The sequence below is a fragment of the Armigeres subalbatus genome, chromosome 2 (assembly GCF_024139115.2).
Source record: "Armigeres subalbatus isolate Guangzhou_Male chromosome 2, GZ_Asu_2, whole genome shotgun sequence".
In the NCBI taxonomy this organism is placed as follows: Eukaryota; Metazoa; Arthropoda; class Insecta; order Diptera; family Culicidae; genus Armigeres; species Armigeres subalbatus.
In genome coordinates, this window is record NC_085140.1 from 278,332,624 (window position 1) to 278,355,491 (window position 22,868).

General features: G+C 39.3%; 2 protein-coding genes across 2 annotated transcripts in view; one reads left to right on the plus strand and one right to left on the minus strand.

The window, feature by feature from the left end:
• LOC134212290 (neural cell adhesion molecule 1-like) overlaps positions 1 to 15,618 on the minus strand; it is a 1,103,894-nt gene extending 1,088,276 nt beyond the window's left edge. The window contains exon 1 of the mRNA XM_062690003.1: positions 13,883 to 15,618. The gene's annotated coding sequence lies outside the window, so the exon portion shown is untranslated. The remainder of the gene's footprint in view (positions 1 to 13,882) is intronic.
• Positions 15,619 to 21,355: 5,737 nt separating this feature from the next.
• LOC134209751 (uncharacterized) lies at positions 21,356 to 22,867 on the plus strand. The gene has a single exon (XM_062685766.1). The coding sequence runs from the start codon at positions 21,356 to 21,358 to the stop codon at positions 22,865 to 22,867; it is 1,512 nt and encodes a 503-aa protein (XP_062541750.1).
• Position 22,868: the final 1 nt, after the last annotated feature.

Below are 22,868 nucleotides of genomic sequence, written 5' to 3' on the forward strand. Positions count from 1 at the left end.
ATGAAAAAGTCATTAGAAAATAGGAATCGAATGTAAATAAAACGTTTGTTATTGACACAGACGCATGAAGGCTTCTATTTTTGAAGTGTTTCACGTTTACTCATTAAAAACTACGAAAAACATAATAAAATAATGATTTAAATCAACTACTCTTGACTCGAAATCCGTCCACCGTGGACGGATTTCGAATCAAAGGATCAAAATCCGTACAGCTATTTCTTAACTAAATATTTGAATTGTAACAGTCTGATTGACTAAACTACCATTGTAAATAGTTCGATACGCACCTTGAGAAGCGATCCCTTCGATTTTTATTCCGCTTATCTTATGTAATGATTTGCAATTAGCAATTAAAACACAGTTATTGTTGGTGAAATTATGCTTTATCCGAAAACAAAATGGCGGCACAAACTCCGCGTTTAGTGGGTGGAGATTTGTTTTTGATTTTTGTTGTTTCAATTTCAAAGCCTTCTTTCCCATTCTATGCCTTAAAAGCTTACTGTCAAGTATCTGAACACGATAAGATTAATTATTCCTACATTAATTACCTTTAACCTCTTTTAATTTATTGATATCTCATGATGTGGACGGATTTTGGTGCTGTACGGATTTCGGTACCGCACGGTACTAATTATTGGGACGATTAATCAACATGCGGTTTTCGTTGGGTGAAAGCTGTTGAGTATCCCTTTTAGCTATGTAGGTTTTCTTTTAATCTGCGCTTAATGGGGAAACGTCATTAACAGTATAATGAAAAAATAAATTTCCCCATACTAATTTGCATGCAAACTTGAAACGGCTTGTGCTAAATCATTTTTAATCCAAATGAGCTCAAAATTTCAGAGGACACTCAGAACATGGTAAAGAATCAGATGAGCACTGTGGAGCAAAATCGATTTTTTGAACCACCCTAATATACAGTGAGAGAGTTCACTGTATATCTAATATGTATATAATATGTAACTAAGTTCTGTAACTCGATATTTTGGCTTACTCGATGAAATTAGAAGAAAGAAGGTGGAAGTGAGAAGTGAGAAATGCTGTGAAGTGAAAAGTGAGAAGCTCGATGTGGGAAATGAGTTTTGAGAAGTGTTAGTTAGTGTTAGTTAGTTAGTTAGTTAGAAGTGAGAAGTTCGAAGTGCGAAGTAGAAGTGAGAAGTCAGAAGTTATAAGTGAGAAGGAAAAATTGAAAAGTGAAAAATTAGATGTGATAAGTGTGAAATGAGAAGTAAGAAGTGAGATATAAGAAGTTATAAGTGAGAAGGGAGAGTTGAAAAGTGGAAAATGAGAAGAGAGAAGTGAGTTGACGAAGTGAGAAATGAATAGTGAGAAGTGATAGTTATGAAGTGACAAAAGAGTAGTAGGCAGAGTCAGGTGAGAAGCGACATATGCGAAGAGAGAAGTAAGAATAAGTAGTGAGAGGTGAGAAATTAGACGTGAGAAGGGAGTTGTGAGTAGAAGAGATCACTCACTTCTCGCCACTGACATCTCACTTCTCATTTCTCACTTTCCACTACTTACATGTTACTGCACAGATTTCACTACTCAATACTCACTTCCGTTTTTCAGTACTCGTTTCTCACTATTCTGTATTTATTTCGAACATCTCATTTCCTTTTTAGTAGATTGATTTTTTAAATTAATAATTTGAATTGTTCCTAATAAGGCCGTTTCAAATATTTAATTTAAATTATGTCCTACTGGTATCCGTCAGGTGAACGGGAGGGGGGGGGATAATCTATATAATAAAAATGAAAAGGGCTTGGTGCATATCCGCATAACTCGAAAACGGCTGGATGGATTTCCTTATTCCTTCAGCAGATATGTTCGTTATCGTTTCCGATGGGCTTATATAATATTTACCCATCCAAAAATGTCTAGTAAGGTTGAGAGAATTTCGAAAAACTAAAATTAGGATTCATATGGAAATTTCGAAAGGGCAGTTCACAACGAGTATTTTCGCCTACTATGCTGGACAACGTCTGCTGGGTCAACTAGTAAAAAATAAATATTAAAATCAAAAAAATAAAAAATAAACTCCTCGGATTTGTTAAAGAATGTTTTGAAAATTTTCAAAATTACCCGATTTTTTTGTTGCTCCCTCAAAATATTATTTCCTGGCAAAAAAATCCGAGGGAGGGAGACATAATTGTTTTTAAATTTTGGTATCGGCCTAATAAAGTTTGTAAAATGTTTCAATTTTTTGAAGTACTGATAAACATCATATTTTAAAATATTCGGGGAGAATTGATTTCTCTCCATGAAATTGATTTGATAAAATAGAAAATTTACTCTCTGATATTTTGAATATCTTTCGTATTCGAACAAATGTTGTTGTGTAATTGGAAAGTGCATGCATTCTTAGAGTTTAGGGAGATTTAATCCCCTGATATCTACTCAATAAACATTTTGCTAGCCATTTGTCAAATCTACAAAACCTAGACACTTGAGAAAAAGTTTATATTTATTTGAATTTTTTTTTTTCAATTTTTTGTATGGTTGTCTAATGTGGAATCAAGTTTCCCCATATTAAGTTAACAATTTTAAATCTAAATATCATAAAACTGTGAAGGATGGTGACATTGTTATTACTTCATTGTTACTTCTTCTTCTATATAATAAAAATTAAATGGTCTTCATGTATATATAAATAAAATTAAATATCCGCATAACTCGAAAACGTCTAGATGGATTTTCTTCATTCCTTCAGCAAAAACGTTCGTTATAGTTTCCTATATGTTTATATAACATGCGTATTATTACGAGTGAAAGATTAAACATTGGATTTGTATGGAAATTCCTCATGAAAAGCATTTTCGCCTAATATGCAGGATGTCTGGTTTTGAAAAAATCTAGGAATTTATTCGGAAATTCAAATAGATATTTCTCCGGTAATTTAATTGGAAATTTCATCGTAAATTCCTGTAAGAATTCCTTCGGAAATACCGTCAGCAATTCCTTTGCAAAATCTATCCGAAAATCTTTCACGCTTTGGAAATTTCTTCGATAACTCATTCTGAATTTTCTCCAGGAATTTCTTCGAAAATTTCTTCTGAAAATCCTTTAAAAATTCTTTCCACTTCAGGAATTCCCTCCAGAGATAATTTAGAGTATTACGCTTTTATTTTTTGTCATTCCTCCAGGGATTTCATTAAAAACCCTTTGGAAAAGCATTCGTAAATTCACCCAGAAATTCTTCGGAACTTCCTTTTCCTTGTGAAATTTGCATATGAAATTCCTGCTTAATTTTTTTTTTTTTATTCCTTTCTTTATTTGGTAGGCACTCCGTGTTTCTTAACCGCTACTGTGTCGAAATCTATTGCGATATTCTGCTGTACAAAACCCACACAGAATCTATTTTTAGATTTCCATTATTCATTATTGTTGTCGTCGCCAGTCCATCTCATCGTCCATTGTGTCCGTTTGTCCATGTCGTGTATCCAATGATCGTTGCATTGTTCGGTTGCCATTTATCCGGATAAAGTTGAAGGAATGCCTCCTAGAGGAACAAGTTGTCAGTCGTCAAAACGCCACCGTATGGGCTGCGGATCCGGCGACTGACGAGGGTTTGGTGGAGCGGTTGGAAATCGAACCCATGACCATCCGCTAGTAAGGCGAACGTATAGCCAACTACGCTACTGGACCCCCCTTTGCCCTGGATATTTTGTTGGAGATTTTTGTCCGGAAATTTATTAAAGAATGAAATAGGAAATCCTAAAGAAATTATCGCATGGGTTTCTATATCGGAAATATCAAATCATCATATCCAGGGAATCAATATTCGAGCAACGCCTAACAATATACTCTTTGTCATCAACAGAGTTTGTTACTGACAAACGCACCTAGCAAACCTTTATCAGAACACAATATGACAATCACAATTCGTAATCATGATTCGATTCTCGAATCACGATAGCATAAAACCGAAATTTGCTCTAGAAATAATGAAAAATTACGGGATAAAAAGTTAGCAACAAGATTGTCTTCTTTTTTGTTGCTGACAAATTTTTTCAGATCTTTGTCATTATTATCTCCGACAAAAACAAGGCTTTGTCGTTGGTTCTTTTTTGTCGCTTGTTTCGCATGCGCATTCCAAAAAAAATGATTCCCTGATCATATCAAATCACCTGGAAATTTTCGAAGGAGCTCCTTCAAATAATTTCCGAAGGATTCCTAAAAGAAATTCCTAAGTGAAATTTCAAAGGAATTCCAAGAATTTTTTACTAGAGTTTAGGAAGGGGTTCTCTGAGGAATTACTGAAAGCATTTGTTCGAGAGTGTCCTTCAATAATTGTTGATGCAATTTCTTTTAAAAAAAATAAAGAGCTCTTAATTCGATTTCTGTAGAAAAACTTAAGGACGAATTTCGCGCCAACCCTTCTATGGGGCTGGCAGCACCATCTCACATGCGAATGAAACTTAGTGGGCATAAAGCCACTCTGCATACTTAGTTTTTTCTAAAATTGTCAAGAGTAACATTTGATGCGGGCCTAATTTTTTTTAATTGATTTTTTTTTAAATCGATGTAACTCTGAAATGACAAGACCTACAAAAAAGTGTTGTATGGCGGACTGTCGTGAAATTCTCTGAAGTTCTTTTGGAAAAATATCTAAAAATAAAAAACCGATTTCTACATTGAAAAAAAATTGGTTTTAAAAATTAAAATCGATATTACAAAAAAACCTCATCTCAGAAATCGATGAAATTTTTTCTGCAGATAGGTATTTCAATTATCTAACTTTTCTGGGAATAATGTTCCTGTGACATATTTAAGGAAAAAAAGTTTTTCTAACAAAAACTTTTTCCATGTCCATATTGTGTGAAAATTTATCAGCGTGTTTTATGCCTACAGCGCCAAATATAGGTTCAGCAGCCTATCATCAACCAACGACACATTTTGGACGTATAAATTTTTGTTTAGGAAGCAATTTAGCATAATCTAACATAATTTGTATCGAAGTAACTTAAAAACAATTGAGTTAACAAAAAAAAACAAATAATTGCTTTGAAAACGAGAAATGTTGCCGAAACGAAACTGAAGTGATATTTAATTGTAATAGTGGAAAAAAAGATGTTGTTTTTCAGCAAAGGCTAACCACTGATCGGTGTAATTTAGAAACCGTTATAAAGCCTGTAGATGAATTTGTATCGTATTTTATTGAAAAAATTGATAAACTTATAACTCATGACATTATTTGCAAACAGCAGTACACTTTTTTGAAAAACAAAAAGAGTACTTTAGGTCAAAGTGAAATACTTGTACTGTTGTATTTCTCTGAAAATTATTCATTCATTATCGAAAATGCTGCTCAGGGCTGGAATAATTCCCAGGCAACAATACATCCATTCGAAGTTTACTTTAAAAGAAACGGTAAATTAGAAAACGTTAGCTTTATTAATCAGAAGTAATGACTCATGACACAAAAGCTGTTCACTTATTCATTTCAAAATTAATTGACTTTTTGAAACAGTCGATCGATTTTACAAAAATTACTTTTGTGTCTGGTGGAGCCGCAGCACATTATAAAAATGAAAAGAACTGTGCAAGTTTGTGTAATTTCAATTCAAAACATGGCTTAGAAACAGAATGGCAGTTTTTTGCAACATCGCACGGAAAAGGCCCTTGCGAAGCTATTGGTGGCTCTCTCAAACGAATAGCAAAACGAGCAGGTCTTGCCAAAGATTATGGAAATACTATAAAGACTCCTCGGGAGTTGTACGAATGGGCAGTTACACAATCAGACAAAAATATCACTGAATTACATTTCAGTTATATCTCGAATGAGCAATACTCAACAATGGCAGAATAGTTTGATGAACTTTCAAAAAATCCAAAACTATAACTGACACACAAAAGTTTCATTCTTTTATACCAATCGCTCATAATATTGTGCTTGGCAACCAAATTACAGCTTTCGTGATCATTTTACAAGGCTCTCATAGATGTGAAAATTTTCTCCGCAGTACAAATAGCACGTGCTATTCATCGCCTGAATGCGCCACGTGGTGGATTTTTTTTTTTCAAAATCGAAATAGCTTTTTATCTGGAGGTATGTTTTTCTTATGGAACTATCTGGCGCGTATTTCTCTTTGCGACCAAAAATTAGCGGAAAAGTAGATATTTGTATGAATCGGTACAGTAAAATCCTGGCTAAAAAATATTCCAACTCAGATAAAGACCCAAAACCCAAATTCAACAACCTCATCTACAAGTCCGGTTACATGGTTCTAATCTGTAAGGATCAAGAGACTGCTGAGTGGTTAAAGAGAATATCCCCATCCATGAAACCCTGGGAAGGTGCAGAGCTGATGGCAATGGACGAAGTGGCGATTCCACGTCCAGAGATGATCCGAGCATTCTTCCCACAAAGCTCCAGCTATGATGACGACCGAATAAAGGCTCTCATAGAAAGCCAAAATGACATCACAACAACTAATTGGCGTATTGTGAAACGATCCATTCTGAAAGATATTCATGTTGAATGGATCTTCACAGTAGAGGGTGCGTCGATGGAAAAGTTGAAGAAGTCCAAATACACCCTCAACTACCGATTTGGTGAAATCCAACTAAGGAAGATTACAGATCAACCGACTGCCGCTACCGCCAATCCGACTGGAAGGCCGACCCAAGAGCAATCTGAGGAGGCCTCCTGTTCGGGCGAGGTTCGGCTAACTGGAAGGCCGACCCAAGAGAAATCTGAGGAAGCCTCCGGTTCGGGCGAGGTTAGTAAATCTCACCCCAAAAGCACCATAAAGGCTAGTCTGTCCGCCTCTAAAGGAAAAGCTCGAAGCTTACATGCGACCCCTGCTCTAGTGGTACCAAACCAAAGGTATCTAAACAGGGCAAAGGGGTGCAAAAAGCGACAGTTTGACCACAGAGGCGAAACTGGCGGGCTAGGTTGCTACGGGGTGAAGAGAAAGCCCAGACTGAAATAGCAAAGAAGATCCTGGTGATCCGCAACAGCGAAATCCCGACAGTCGTCGTCCGGAAAAAGCAGGAACCCCGGAAATGGCGACTAAAGTTCTGCAAGTGAACCTCCACCATGCTGAGAGCGCCACGGGTGTGCTCTGTCGGAGGTTCACCAAAGAGAATTTAACCGTGGCCCTCATTCAAGAGCCATGGGTCAATAAATCCAGAATACAAGGTATTCCACAACACTCATGTAAGTTGGTATATGATGACAGCCAGCTTTCTCCTAGAGCGGCTATTTTATTACATAACAACTGTAAATACTTTCCAATTTCAGAATTCATAAAAAGGGACATCGTAGCGGTGAGGATGGAGGTACCTTCCGCCAGAGGGAGTAGAGATCTTGGTGGTCTCGGCATACTTCCCAGGTGACGTGGACGAAATCCCTCCTCCAGAAATAGCTGCGCTCGTAGCCTACTGCCACCGACACAACATCCCCTTCGTCATAGGGTGCGACGCAAATGCACATCACACCGTATGGGGAAGTACCAATATAAACACCAGAGGTGAGTACCTGTTACAGTTTCTCTCTTCCAAGAACATTGACATTTGTAATGTTGGTGACAAGCCCACGTTTGAAAACTCCATTCGTCAGGAAGTTTTGGACTTGACTCTATGTAGTCGGTCTATCTCTGATAAAATAAAAAACTGGCATGTTTCTGAAGAAATATCAATGTCAGACCATAAACACATCATCTTCGAATGGGAAGGGGTCTAACGATGGAAAAACGTTTAAAGATCCTAAGAAAACTGATTGGGAATCCTACTCAGCTATCCTACGATCCGAAGAGTACATCATAGAAAGTCACATCAAGTCCATAACACAATTGGAAGATGCGTCCAAATCCATTAAAAACAAAATCCTTAACGCCTACCAAGAGAGCTGTCCAACTAAATCAACTAGTTCGAGTAGAGACGTTCCATGGAGGAATAAAACTCTTGAGAAGCTTAGGAAAACTGCGCGTAGGGAGTTCAATCGTGCTAAGCGAACCGGCGATTGGAGCCTATACAGAAAGGCCCTGACGAACTACAACAAAGAAATAAGGTCAGCCAAACGGAAATCGTGGATTCTAATGTGTGAAAGCATAGAGAATACACCCGTAGTGGCCAGACTCAAAAACTCTTTCAAAGACCACTCCAATGGTGTGGGTAGCCTCGAAAGACGGATGGTTCGCTCACTGTAGAGCCTAGCGATACACTGAGCGAATTGTTAAAGATCCACTTCCCTGATTAAATCCCTGAGTCGAGCATCGGCGACCAAGGCACTGGAATTGCTGTCTCAGATCCACAAGCGATCCAATCATGGGTTTCTGGGTCTAAAAAGACGCAATAAAGGTTGCAAAGGAAGCTTTCACTCGGGCCAGGGTTGAGAGGGCTGTGAGATCTTTCGAGCCATTAAGTCTCCTGGCATGGATGGAATATTTCCAGCGTTGATCCAAAGAGGAGAAAACACTGGTTCCACCCTTGGTTGAGATTTTTAAGGCGAGTCTGATTTTGGGGCACATACCTAACGATTGGCGTCAAATCCGGGCTGTCCTCATTCCGAAGGCAGGCAAGAGATAAAACCAACCCCAAAGCATTCAGGCCGATAAGTTTATCCTCTGTAATGCTCAAAATTATGGAAAAGGTACTATGCGAGTACATAAATCACAAATTTATGAAAGCAATGCCTTTGTCAAAAACCAATTCGCTTATCAAAGTGGAAAATCTACGATCTCGGCACTACATACGGTAGTTCAAAAATCGAAAAACACTTAATGCAAAAGAAATTGCTCTTGTAGCATTTCTTGATATTGAGGGCGCATTCGATAACGCTTCTTACTCGTCTATAGGGTCAGCAATGTTGAGGAGAAAATTCGACCCATGCATTGTTACCTGGGTACATGCTATGCTAGCTAATCGGAAAATCTCCTCTGAGCTTAGCGGTTCATACATCACTGTTAAAGCAACAAGGGGGTGTCCGCAAGGCGGAGTGCTTTCTCCTTTGTTGTGGTCACTGGTGGTGGATGAGCTTCTAGACAGCTTAGAGAGAAGAGGCTTCGAAGTGGTTGGATATGCTGATGACGTTGTCATTATTGTACGAGGCAAATTCGAAAGTGTTATCGTGGAAAGAATGCAATCTGCCCTAAATCACACTTTTTCCTGGTGTCAAAAGTATCAACTAGGCATAAATCCTACAAAAACTTCCATTATCCCTTTCACCAAACGGAGAAAGGTACAACTGAAACCCTTTTCTTGAATCAAACACAATTAGTTTATTCAAGTGAAGTAAAATATCTAGGTGTCATACTCGACGCAAAGCTTAATTGGAACTCTCATCTCCAATCAGTTGTGCAGAAAGGTCTCAATACACTTTGGGTTTGTTCAAAAACCCTTGGTAAAAGATGGGGCCTAAAACCAAGTATGATCATGTGGATATATAAAACCATTGTCCGTCCCAGGACAACTTACGCTTCCCTTGTCTGGTGGCCTAAAACTAATGAGGCTGCTGCAAGGGCTAAGCTCAACAAAATCCAACGCACCGCTTGCATAGCCATCACTGGTGCAGTTCGTAGTACACCCACTTTGGCCCTAGACGCAATGCTTCACCTGCCCCGGTTAGATCAATTCATAAAGCTGGAAGCGGAAAAAAGTGCTCTAAGGTTAAAGAGAACAAAAACACTGCTGTCAGGAGACCTTACGGGTCACCTCAGCATATTAAATGAATTTGCCATAAATCCCGCAATAGGAATTTGTAGTGACTGGATGGAAACGGTAGTCAATTATGACTTACCTTACGATGTGTTCATTCCTTCCCGCCAGGAGTGGGAAGGAGGTGGACCAACGTTCCAACAGGCTCTATAAATTTCTTCACAGATGGTTCGAAAATGAATAATCTGACAGGATCCGGAATCTATGGCCCTACAACAAAAATTTCTGTCCACTTAGGACAGTGGCCCACATATTTCAGGCGGAAATATATGCAATATTAGAATGCGTGTTATTATGCCTGAGGAGAAAGTATAGATTTGCAAAATATGTATTTTCTCTGACAGCCAAGCGGCACTTAAGTCGCTTAATAACTACACTTGTAACTCAAAGCTAGTGTGGGAATGCATTCTGGCTTTGAAAAACTTATCCATACGCAATCGAGTCTACCTATATTGGATCCCAGGACATACGGGTCTAGAGGGAAACGAGATTGCTGATGAGCTAGCCAGGAATGGATCTAATGAAAGGTTCATTGGCCCTGAGCCCTTCTGCGGGATCTCAGACTGCTCTGTAAAAATGGAACTGAACAAATATATGGTCAGTCAAATCACATCAAACTGGAATGCACTGCCCCATACGAGCCAATCCAAAAGGCTCGTAACGATTAACAAGAAAACCCAACAACTATTAGGTCTCAACAAAAGGGATCTCAACATCTACACTGGTCTAATAACTGGACACTGCCCTTGCAGATACTCTACAAAATACATCTACAAAAGATCGGAGCAATCCAAACCTCGAATTGCCGCTTCTGTGACGAGGAGAGAGAAACATCAGAACACATCCTCTGCTATTGCAGTGCACTCACCCAACGTAGGTTCAAAGTTCTCAGCAAGCCCTTTTTAGGGCCTGCTGACATATGGATCTTATCCCCCAAGGACGTGGTTGGCTTCATAAAGCTAGTCTCGCCAGAATGGGGGAGTCACATACTGTAACTCAGGATCTCTATTCATCAATAATAGATGGTCTTGAGTTCAGTCGATACCAAGGTATCTCAGTGACAAACATGTTACTGAGATAACTTGCGTATTTCACAGTAAAAGGGTATATCACAATAGTCCTAAAATCTGGACGCAGTGAACTTCACCCGACAAACGAGGAAAAAAAAAAAAAAGACCCAAAAGTCTTCAAATTGTTCGAGTAAATTTAAAAATTGATGAGTATTCAAGTAGAAAAAAGAATTAAATGTAGTAATAAATAAATGTAGTAACAAATTTGCGGTAAGACGCGCGGCTACAAAGCAAGACCATGCTGAGGGTGGCTGGGTTCGATTCCCGGTGCCGGTCTAGACAATTTTCGGATTGGAAATTGTCTCGACTTCCCTGGGCATAAAAGTATCATCGTGCTAGCCTCATGATATACGAATGCAAAAATGGTAACCTGGCTTAGAAACCTCGCAGTTAATAACTGTGGAAGTGCTCAATGAACACTAAGCTGCGAGGCGGCTCTGTCCCAGTGTGGGGATGTAATGCCAATAAGAAGAAGAAAGAAGTAACAAATTTTAATATTTACATTCATTGATTTATTTTCTCGGTGAACGAAGCGCTCTTTTATGTTCCAGATTTAACAGTTCAGACAAATTTACAACAGTCCATCAAACATAGCATTTTTGTAAATCTAGTCATTTGTGTGTAACATTGATATAAGAAATCTAGGAAAATAAACGTTCTTTTCAAATGTTGATCCATATTAATGTTAGATTATGCTAAATTGCTTCCTAAACAAATTTTTATACGTCCAAAATGTGTCGTTGGTTGATGATAGGCTGCTGAACCTATATTTGGCGCTGTATGCATAAAACACGCTGATAAATTTTCACACAATATGGACATGAAAAAAGTTTTTGTTAGAAAAACTTTTTTTCCTTAAATATGTCACAGGAACATTATTCCCAGAAAAGTTAGATAATTGAAATACCTATCTGCAGAAAAAATTTCATCGATTTCTGAGATGAGATTTTTTTGTAATATCGATTTTACTTTTTTAAACTATTTTTTGTAGAAATCGTTTTTTTTTTATTTTTCCAAAAAACTTCAGGGAATTTCACGACAGTCCGCCATACAACACTTTTTTGTAGGTCTTGTCATTTTAGAGTTATACCGATTTTAAAAAAAAAATCATTGAAAAAAAATTAGGCCCTCATCAAATGTTGCTCTTGATAATTTTTGAAAAACTAAGTATGCAGAGTGGCTTAGATATACCATATCTATATGCCCACTAGATTTCATTCATTTCATTCTGAGATGGTGCTGCCAACCGCTGGTCGAGTTGGCGCGAAATTCGTCTAAGGCAATTTACAAAAGAATTCATAAAGAAACTCATAAAAAGAATTCTTTCGGCAAATTCTCAGGAAATTACTTGGGAGATAGATACAGAAATTCTTTTGGAAAGCATCAAGATATTCTTTCGAAAACTCAAAGAAATAAATCCAGGAATTCCTTTAAATTTTCCCTAAAGAAATTCCTTCAATAATTCCTATGAGAAACTTTTAAAAAAATCCTTCAAGAACACTTGCATCTTGAAAATTTCTTCGGAAATTCCTCCGAAATTTTCTTAACGATTTTTTTAAAGAGTTTCTTCAGAATTTCCTTTGAAAATTTGGTCGGAATTCCCACGGAAATTCTACGGAAGTACCTTCGGAAATTGCATCAGAGGTTTCTCTGAGTTTTCTTCTACCGAGATTCCCTTAGAAGAATTCCAACGGTTTTTTTTAAATTGCTTTAGAAATTCCTACGGAGATTGGTTTAGGAATTCCTTCGAACTTTTTTTAAGAAATCGTTTTAGCAATTGAACCGTTTGTTTGAGAAACTGCGTATGCAACATTTTTAACCAAAATGAGATTTTTAAATATATTCCTAAAGAATTTCATAATAAAAATTTCGGAAGCATTTCTTCTAAAGTAATTTTAAAAGATATTCCTAAAACAATTTCAACAATTCCTAAAGAAATATTCGAAGGATTTTCCTTAGGTATTTCCGAAGAAATTTTTAATTTCAATTTCAAACGAATTCCTACAGGAATTTCTAAAAGAATTTCTGAAGAAATTCCTAAAAAAAAACTCGTGAAGGAATCAACGAGGAAATTTTCAAAATTTTCTTATATTACCTTCTTTGAACTTCCAAAGGATTTTCTGGATTTATCTGCGAAATAATTTCCGGGGGATTTTCTGGAGAATTCACAAGGGGAACATTTTGTCCAAGACTTGTGGAAGGAATTCTTGCCGGAGAAATTTCCAAGAAAATGGAATTTCCGATAGTATTTGAAGAAATACCTGAAAAAAATTTCGAAAAAGTTTCTGTAGGAATTTCTAAAAGTACTCTTTAACTTTTTGAAAAAAATCCTGGTGGAAATCCTGGAAGAATTATCTACGCAAAAATTACAGAAGTTAATTCCTTAGGAATTCGGTTTTGACTCTAGAATTTCTTGCTAGAAAATCGCAACAGTCTATGCATAATCACACAGGAATTGAAAGTTTTTGGAAAAGTATTCCAAAAAAAAACTTTTCAATTATATTATCGTCTATAATAATCGTCTATAATGCAATTAAAATTTCGTTCCATTTAAACAACCTGACTTTTTTTAAAATAATTTATCAATAGACTGATTAACGCATCCAATTATAATTTTTACTACTGACGCCAAATTATAAATGAACCAATTAACCAATTACGCTAAAAATGCTGGTGTTTTAATTATAGGAATTGGTCAATGTTAGGTGAAGTTATTTAAATTTTGTGTGGCCACTGAAACGATCTTTAGGAGGGTCTAAGCACACAATCCGTCCTGTAGAGTTAGTATGGTTATCAATCCTAAAAAAATATTCACTACATAAGGATCATTTGTCTAGAGGTTCTGTAATAAAACATATGCTAGAGCAAAACTACTTTGGATCTAGGTAAACCAGTGGGGATCGAGTCTCCCCACCTTCCCTAGGATAACGTTGTTTTACTGAGCAAATCATTCAAATAAAACACGTAATATAAATAAATACACTGTAGTCAGCGAGTCATCACATCTTCATTCGTTCTGATAATAATTTTGATAGGAGACTAATTGACCGTCCATCTAAATTATCAGGTAAATCTTAATTATCAATACCCACTCAAAATCTCATTAAATATGCATCAGTCATAAACGAATTATGTAAATTAAATTTATTAACCTTGTTTCCGCTTCGTGTTTGACTTTTCCCACGTTGCTACTGCCTCTAGCTACGACTGCTTCTATCGCTGCTGTTGCGATGATGACGATGACAACAACACACACAAAAAAACTAGCGGTATTCCCTCTTCAAAACGGGACACCACTTTATTCATCCACTGAATCACAGCTTCACACAGGCGGAAAGGATTTTCCGCTAAATTTTACCTTGGTATAATTTTTCACTTTTCATTCTTCAAAGACCGGCAGAGACACCGACTCACAAAAACAATTTCTTCTGGACGCTGTCGTCGCCCGACTTGGCCGTCGTTTGATGCTCTTTGGCTTCTGATTTCCTCCTGATTCGATTCGCTCGGTTTCACTGGTTGTGGGGTGACTCTTTTCACTTAAATTTCATTTCCGGCCACTTCGCTTCTCGCAAAGGACGACCGGCGTCTTCTTCAGTCGTAATCGCAGGAAGACAATTTATTCACACGACGAGCTCCATAATTTCTTGCTGCTGCATCATCACAACAACGGTCGAAAGGAGGGAAAAACGGAACGAAAGTGGTGTAAAACACGGCGAAAGAAGGATCCACTGTCGATGGACCTATAACGAATGCGTCCATCCACCTGCCGTAGCACGGGGTATGAGGGGGAGTGGATGGTAGGGAAAAAATCACTTTCTTCAGACTTTGTCACGCGCTTTTCCTCCCTGTTCTTCTTCGACCAAACAATGATATCAGTTTTCACAGGACTCCTGGCCTTGTCAGTAGAGTTTTATGAAACTTGATGGGGAAGTGGTGGGGATAGGCAAAGGGTGGTTGGCAAAACGTGGATAATCCTGTTTAAGGAGCGTATATTAATTTACTTATTTTCCACTTGCCCGACCAGCTACTACGTTTTTTTTCTATGAACTCTGGGGTGGCAATCGTGTTCCCGTGGGAAACACCAAACAGATTAATTCCGTTAAATGAATTTAATTAATCCTCACTGCTTCAAACTACAGTGGACAAACACTTTGTTCCGAGTACAGTCGATTTGTTTTGTCGCTTGTTGATTTTTTTCCTTTCGTCCCTAGCACTGCTAGACAAACGACCTACTTAATGCGGATTGTACTTGGGGTAGTCCCGCTCAACTAAACGAAGACTTTCGTTTCACTCCCCCGGGGAGTTCAGAGCTGACAGCGAGAAAATATTTTCCTTCAATTAATCAGATTTAATTTGATGAGATTATCCGTTCTTCTTTTTATGACATTCTCGCAAATCTCCACTTTCCCTGACTTGCAGCCATCAGCTTTCCGTCCATAATCCCCCAGCGAATCCTCACAAATGCATTTTTATTGTTTTGAACTGTCTGACTCGAAGCACTGAATTAAATCTTCGTCCTAATCCCCGTCGCAGTAGACCATCGGCTGCAGTTGGAACAAACTCAGCCCTGTCACAGTTCGTAATCGGTTCCCGGCGAGGGTCAGCTGATGCACAGCCCGGCAAATCGCTTTCCCAGAACTTACGCAACAAACCATCTCCCGTAGATGCCCCCTCGAATTTTGCTCCTCATTCATCATCCATTGCCATGCTCGGAGACCATTTGAAACCCTTCTTCGCCCACAAGGGAAAGTCTCAAAGTTGAAATCACGCAGAACAGAAAAAAGAATCACGCGCGTCTTTAACCGTTTCCTTCCGCCGCAGTCGTCGTACGTCGGAAGCTTTTCTCGAAATTCACCGTCGTCGTCGTCAACGTCGCCGCCGTCGTGAAGTTTAGCCGACCAGTGACAAATTGTAACTAACAGAATGTACCCTTCGGGGGAGGGTGCTCTCGTGCGAATTCCCTTGGATCCTGCTTCGGATCCGCTCATGGTGTCCGCGGTCGGCAAGCGCTCGGAGAGTCCTAGCAAAAAGCGCAGCTCTCCTGCTGGCACGCTCTTTCAGAAGTTCGCGTGCGGAAAATCGGTGACGATGAAGCTGGAGAGCAGCATTGCGGTGGAAACTCTTCGAGGAAAAGTGTACACGATTCGTGCGAATTGGTCGAAGTGTCCAACGTATGCGTTCGTTCATTTGTTTGCACGGTAATTTGACAAAAGGGAAAACCCACTAGAAAGGCAATCCCTTCTACTTTTGGTTGGAAAGTGGAAGGGATGGCGCAACAGGTGAGATGCGACATGCTGCTTTTGCTCGAGTTTTGAATAGTATTACAGTGAACACAATATTGAACACGGTGAAGAACTGTTTGCTGTTTCGAAATTCACTAATAGAGAAGTAAAACAATACTGTATTGAATTAGAGAATTAGAGAAATATGTATGATGTGCCTCGGTACCAGAGCGCTGCAGGAGGTGTAACGGAGGGGATCAATGGTGCGAACATTTAGAGATGACCAGATCTTCGGCAACACACACTAGCTAGGAACAGGTTTTATTGTAATGGGCGATATGCAGAGGCTCGAGCTCAGGTGATGGTGGATCAATGTGGAACAAAACTTAAGCACTTGTACTGAGAAGGATGCATTCCTCGCACACCTGGAATGTGAGCCCAACAGTTGCTCAAGCCACTACGTCAAATACATCATAGGAGATTTTTTATTTTTTTTATTGTCTTTATTATCGAGACTTTCAGCCCGAGGCTGGCTCGTCTCGTATAGGAGATTTAAATGCTCAGGTCGGTCAGAAGAAGGAGTTTGGATCGACTATTGGAAAGCTCAGTGCCCACCAGCTGACTCCAATAATAACACAATTCGCAACACCTACTTCCAGCATAACCTTCCGTAATGGTGCACCTGGATGTCACCACAGCAGACAGAATCACACATCGATAACGTTCTGATTCTGGCGCTAAATAGGAAATGGGAAAACAAGCAAAAAATCCTCAATGCCGGAATTTCACAACACTCAATACCTGTTCCGGCCGTAGTTTGTTTTCTGCAAAGATCGGCCAACGGAAAAGAAACTTCCAACAAAATCAAATAAATTATGAGAAAATATAGGAATCAAAGTGCTTCATTCAACTTATGAATCTCTTTCATTCATTCGTTACATTCATTATATTCCACATAAAGCATTCATGCCATGCTTACATTTTTCTTCATTTAGTAAATACCCATATCTAACATGAACAGCATTGCTACATTTCTGCATCATATCACATTATCCTTCGGCTTTCCTTACAGATTCAATCGCAACTGTTCATTCGAACCATGCTTCATTGCTACTTGCTAGATGCTACTGCATTCATCTACACACTCGCATGAAAACAACCAAAAGCATCGCACCGTTCGCGGTCCTTATGAAGCCATATAGCCATTATTTTTACCCCCTCCTGAATTTGTTCATTCTTCCTCAGTAGCAATCACATCGGTCGTTCTATCCCTTCCACAAGTCACTAGCAGATCCACGACCCTTTGCAGCGCCTGCGCACGCACAGTAGCAGCATTCGAGTGCGAAACATTGCTATGTCACTGCACGCTACATGCCCAATGCAGCGGGTTCATTATCGAGTCCAAGCAGCAGCGAGCATAAACGGTCGAGCTATTACAAAAAGGGGTTGATAATTTAGTGATGCACGGCAAACGAAGTTTGAGCAATTTGGTGCCAAGTAGTTCATCCCATACGAAACGTATTGGGGGTGAGGATGAACATAGAATCTTGTTCGTTTTGATTCCGTAGTCGACAATGTCCCATGGTTCCCTTTGTTGATTTATATATATGACAAAAATTGACTCACTGCTACGTGATTTGTAAAATATTTCATTCCGTAGTAAGTATGAAAATGAAAACGGATGGACCGACTGAACTGCATTCAATACATAATTCCTATGGATATTATACAGTCCCTTCCCGATTTTGGCAACACGACCGGATTTTAATGTTGCCGAAATAGGGATGTTGCCAAAAACGGGAAAAAAAATCAAACAAAATTTAATTTTTTTTGTATGATTTAAGCTAAATACTTATACTTAGGTAGGATACTTAGGATACTTAGAGGTCTTCATTTTTAGAATGCTTGAATGTCTTCTTCTAATAGCGCACCATATCGACGCTCATTGTTGTGCTAGCAAGTGATTCGCTTCAATAGGCTCCTATCCAGTATTTTGCGCTCGATAATGGCGGCCAAGTGAGTGCCTTTTTGACATTCAAGAGGTAGAAAATATTTACGTATTTCAATCACAGTAGACTTTGATTCATTGAAAAACATTGGCATTCATCCGGTATCAACAAACATACAAATGTCAAATATTTCTCTACGTTATTCAAGGATTTGGTACTTTTCTTGTGGATTTTTTTTTGCTATAATATAATTTTATTTTCTAGGGATGAAGCCACAAAAAGTCAACGAAACAATGATGATTGTAATCAGTATTTTTCTAAGGGAAATGAAATTGACAACCGAGTACCTGGGTGAGGCGTTAGCCAGGTTGTGTCAGGCTGGGTTCACTACGCCACGGTGCCCCGGTAGACCGTTATTATAAAATAAAAATGTCCATCAAAACCAAGTACAGGGCTCGATTTCTGTGGTAATTCTGCACCTCTGGACCAATTTTTAAAAAAATCCCTAGGAGGAATCTCGAGAAATCTTGATTTGAAGTTTTTAGTTAATAAATTTCAAAAGAATCCATATAAGAATCCAAAAATATCACCCAGAACCCTGATTAATCCACCTAGATAGATGTCCTTTGATTCTTCTTGAACCTGCCAGTCGGAAGAGACCGCCAACTTTATAGGGTTGCTGTCCGGCATTCTTGAAATATGCCCTGCCCACCGTATCCTTCTAGCTTTAGCTACCTTCTGGGTACTGGGTTCACCGTAGAGCTGGGCGAGCTCTTGTTTCATCCTTCGCCACCACACACTATTCTCTTGCACAACGCCAAAGATGGCCCTAAGCACGTGTTGCCGTTATTAGAACTATAAATATTTACAACTGACTTATCTTACCTAACTGACTTAAGTATGTTTTTGTATGGCTAACTTGCTCGAGTTTAGTATAAGTGTTGCTTTCAATGTTTAATGAAATGAAAGGTAAAAATTAATTTTAATTTAGTGTTTATGTTTATAATGGAGAGAAGTAAGACTAGAGTTCGTGTAGAATAATAGTAGTTAGAAGCTGTTATACTCGATCACAGCACTTATTAACCGATCTTTGCTGCCAAATCTCGTCAAAGTTCTAATCAACGGACTAGAAAAAGCATGTTTGATATGTACGCCACAACCTATTCCGGTACCTCTACAGAACTCTGAAACATGATAATTCAAGATATGGTACTTTGACGTGAATGGAAGTTGCGGCTTTTTCCAGTTGTTAGCAAAGCCATCAATTGCTTCTTCAAATCCATGCTCGAGTTTCAAAGAGCTGTATCTTGCGTACACTTTTTTGAAATCATTCAGAACCTGCTGATTGAAATATTAATTAGAAAATTGTTAATGTATAAGCAGTTTCAGTAATGACGTAATCCCAAAGATCAGGATTCTGTGAACTCTATGCAATTTATTGATGCCTCATCTGTACATGGTTCACCTATAAATTTACTCAACATGGCGCTTCTCGAGCAACTTTGAAATCGTATTAATTCCGAGCTAGATGTGTAATAACGGTGATAATTAAAGGTTCATTTTGTTTCTTTATTGAAGTGTTTTTAAAAGTTCAAAAATTGAATATTTCTTCGTCGTAACCGAAAACCCAAAAGAATATGCACAAAGCTTGTAAAATTGTTTTCTTTCTCTTGTGCATTTTTCCTGATGTTTTCCTTGGTTCTCGAGATCTCATTCTATATGCCGAGCTCACTCTTGAAAATCGTAGCTTTTCCTTACCGCCATCTTTGGAGTCATTACCAGTCCGATGATCCTTTTGCGGGGAAATCTCAGAATATGATAAAGCTCCGTCAATTCAATTGTTACAGCATTTGACGAAGATCTAACCTGTTATATAATGCTAAACAACTACACTACTTTAAACAAATCTTTAAGCTGTTGGTTTTTTCATCATTTTTTTCCATACTCCAATCTTTACTTCTGATGCTCGAATACATTTGTGAATACAATAAAAAAATACAAACTTTAATCTGAATTGCATTCAACAAAGAATCTGCAGCCTGCACGTGAATTCATGAATGGTTCTGGACGAGAGGTAGCATTCTTGAAGATATGCGGCTTCAGTCCATACAAAAAACATACCATTTCAGTTTGGTGAGCTTAACCAGTTGTAAATATTTATTATTGTAATAATAGCAAAAAATGCAAACCAGTTGAAAACAATTTGGTCAACTTCTTGAAAGGCTTTGTAGGTATTTTGGGGATATTGTTGAATTAAAATATAGATTCTTTTGAAATTTCTTAGATAAAACTTCAAATCAAGATTTCTCGAGATTCCTCCTAGGGATTTTTTTAAAAATTGGTCCAGAGGTGCAGAATTACCACAGGAAACGAGCCCTGTACTTGGTTTTGATGGACATTTTTATTTTATAATAACGGTCTACCGGGGCACCGTGTACGCTGGACGCATTCAAATAAACTTCGTTTGCCCTATCCAGATGCCTCCAGCCCCCCAGTCAAGAAATACTTTAAGGGGACTGTTAAGCATTGCACAATGGTCCCAGAGTCGAATCTAGCAAGACAAAAATGTTTGCGCCAAAACTATTTGTTCAGTCCGTAACCCAGCGAACTGAAGAAACAAGCCACGCCTCCCTGTGCAACCATCGCCATCGTCTGCGCTCAACGCAGAACAATTTTGAATAAAACCATGGTGCCACCTAGCACCATTGATCAGTTTTTTCGCAACGACCAACAACAGCAGAAGGAGAAGAAGATCGAGAAACAGCCCAGCCGAGACCAGCCGCAGCAGAGTCGAACCGACACCGGCAACAGCGTCAGAGCCTAGCCGAAGCCGGCCGGCATCAGCGTGGAGCCGCAGCAGGCTGAAGAAATGTGTATTTTTAAATAAGAAGAAGAAGAGTAAAAGAATGTTCTAGAAAAGTCTCGTGTGTGTGTTTTGGATTCTTGCCAGGAGCTCCCTCGGTCCGCCAGCTGCAGCTAAAGAGTTAATTTTCGGCCCTTATCAGGGCCAAGAAGAGTTAATGGTAATTTTCGAGGCAATTGTTTGGCATTCGTCGCTGGTCCGCCGGTCGCTGCATTAAGGCAGTTCCCATCCCGCTGGTTCCAATGGGGAACCAACACTCGTCGGCGGATACGCTGCATGAAGGCAGCTATGGATTCGCGCTCCACCCCGGAGCACCCAACAGCAATTACAGTCCACTGCAATATTAAGCTACATGTTTTGGTCCTTCGAGCCGGATGGCCATCGCTTGGAATTGGTGCACATTCGTCGCTTGGTGAAGCAAACGCAGCTGGATTGATCGGTGGAGTGACTGGCTTGGAGACAAAACACACACGGTTGAAAAAGTGGAAAAAGAAGCAAAAAGTGAATGAACAATTGGACTAATGGACAATCAATTAAGTGATTAAGTGCTAAAAGACATTGAACTGAAGTGATTTAAGTGAAGTGGAAATCATGCCGACGAAGAGAACACCTATGAAGTCTCAGGCAAATGATGCAACCGGTGCTTCCGCCGGTGGTGGCAACAACGAGGATGGAGTGGAAGAATGGGACACGCTCGTTCACATGCGTGGCTTAGCTAAAGGAAAGCTCACGCGTGTGAAAAATATCATGGACCAACTCGCGCAAGAGGAAATCACGCAGCCGCTGATTAAGGTGCATCAGAAGAAGGTGGAAGCAGCCTACAAGGAGTTTGCCGATTATCATGAACGCATCATGGCGATCACCCCACCAAGTAAGAGGAAGGAACAAGACTGTAAGTACCTCGAATTTGAAACCTTGCACGACAATATTTGCCTCACTCTCGAAACATGGATCGAGAGTCTCAACGAAATACCCGTGAATGCTCAACCAATCCGGAATCAGCAACCGCTGGTTTTGCAACAGTCGCTTCCTCGTGCCATTCCGCATTTTGATGGCAAATACGAGCAGTGGGAAAAGTTTAAAGTCATGTTCAGGGACGTGGTGGACAGATCAAACGACGCACCACGGATTAAGCTCTACCATTTGGAAAAAGCATTGATTGGGGACGCTGCTGGCATAATTGACGCAAAAACCATCTCTGATGGCAATTATGATCATGCATGGGAAATTTTAGCAGAAAGGTTTGAAAATAAGAGGCGAATGGTTGATCATCACATCTCTGGGCTGCTGAATATGAGAAAATTGTCGCAAGAAAGCCACTCTGAGTTGAGAGAGTTGGTTGATTCATGCGTAGGCCATGTCGAAAATTTGAAATTTTTGGGTCAGGAATTTACTGGGGTATCAGAAACATTCGTCACACATCTCCTTGCAAATGCGCTAGATGACGAAACTAAGAAGCTATGGGAAACGTCTGTCATACATGGGGAATTACCAGATTATGAGGATACTGTCAAATTTCTAAAAGGTCGCATTTCCGTTCTCGAACGATGTCAGAAGTCCATAAATGATAGCAAGGTCAAGCAATCCACGCGTGTTCAAACCAAAGCAGGTCAAGGGTCCGGCAAGCCGTCGTCGAATGTGAAAGTAAATACCGTGTCGTCGTCTAACAGTTGCGAGTTTTGTGCTGGTGAACATTTGGCGTTCAAGTGCTCGGTGTTCAATGGAATGTCGGTGGATGAACGATTGAGGCTAGTGCGTGAAAAACAAGTGTGCTTCAACTGTTTGAGACGTGGTCATCGTAGTACGGATTGTAGGTCCAACAAGTCGTGCTCAAAGTGCAAAAGGAAACACCATACGCTACTACATGCTGAAGGTGGTTCAATTCAGAGTTCCGGTTCGAGTAATTCCAGATCAGCAGAGCAGCAACAAGTATCAAAAGCAGCGGTTCAATCAGCTATTGGAAACCCTACTGATGGCATCATCCCTACTACCGTAATATTTAACGTGGTGGAGAAGCCAATTGCACAAGTGCTATTACTAACTGCAATGCTCAACATCTTGGATAAGAATGAGAAACCGCAGGTATGTCGAGGACTCTTGTAAA

What these genes read in the sequence shown, in the direction of transcription:
- LOC134209751 (XM_062685766.1), top strand. Translation starts at nt 21,356, where the DNA reads ATGCCGACGAAGAGAACACCTATGAAGTCTCAGGCAAATGATGCAACC.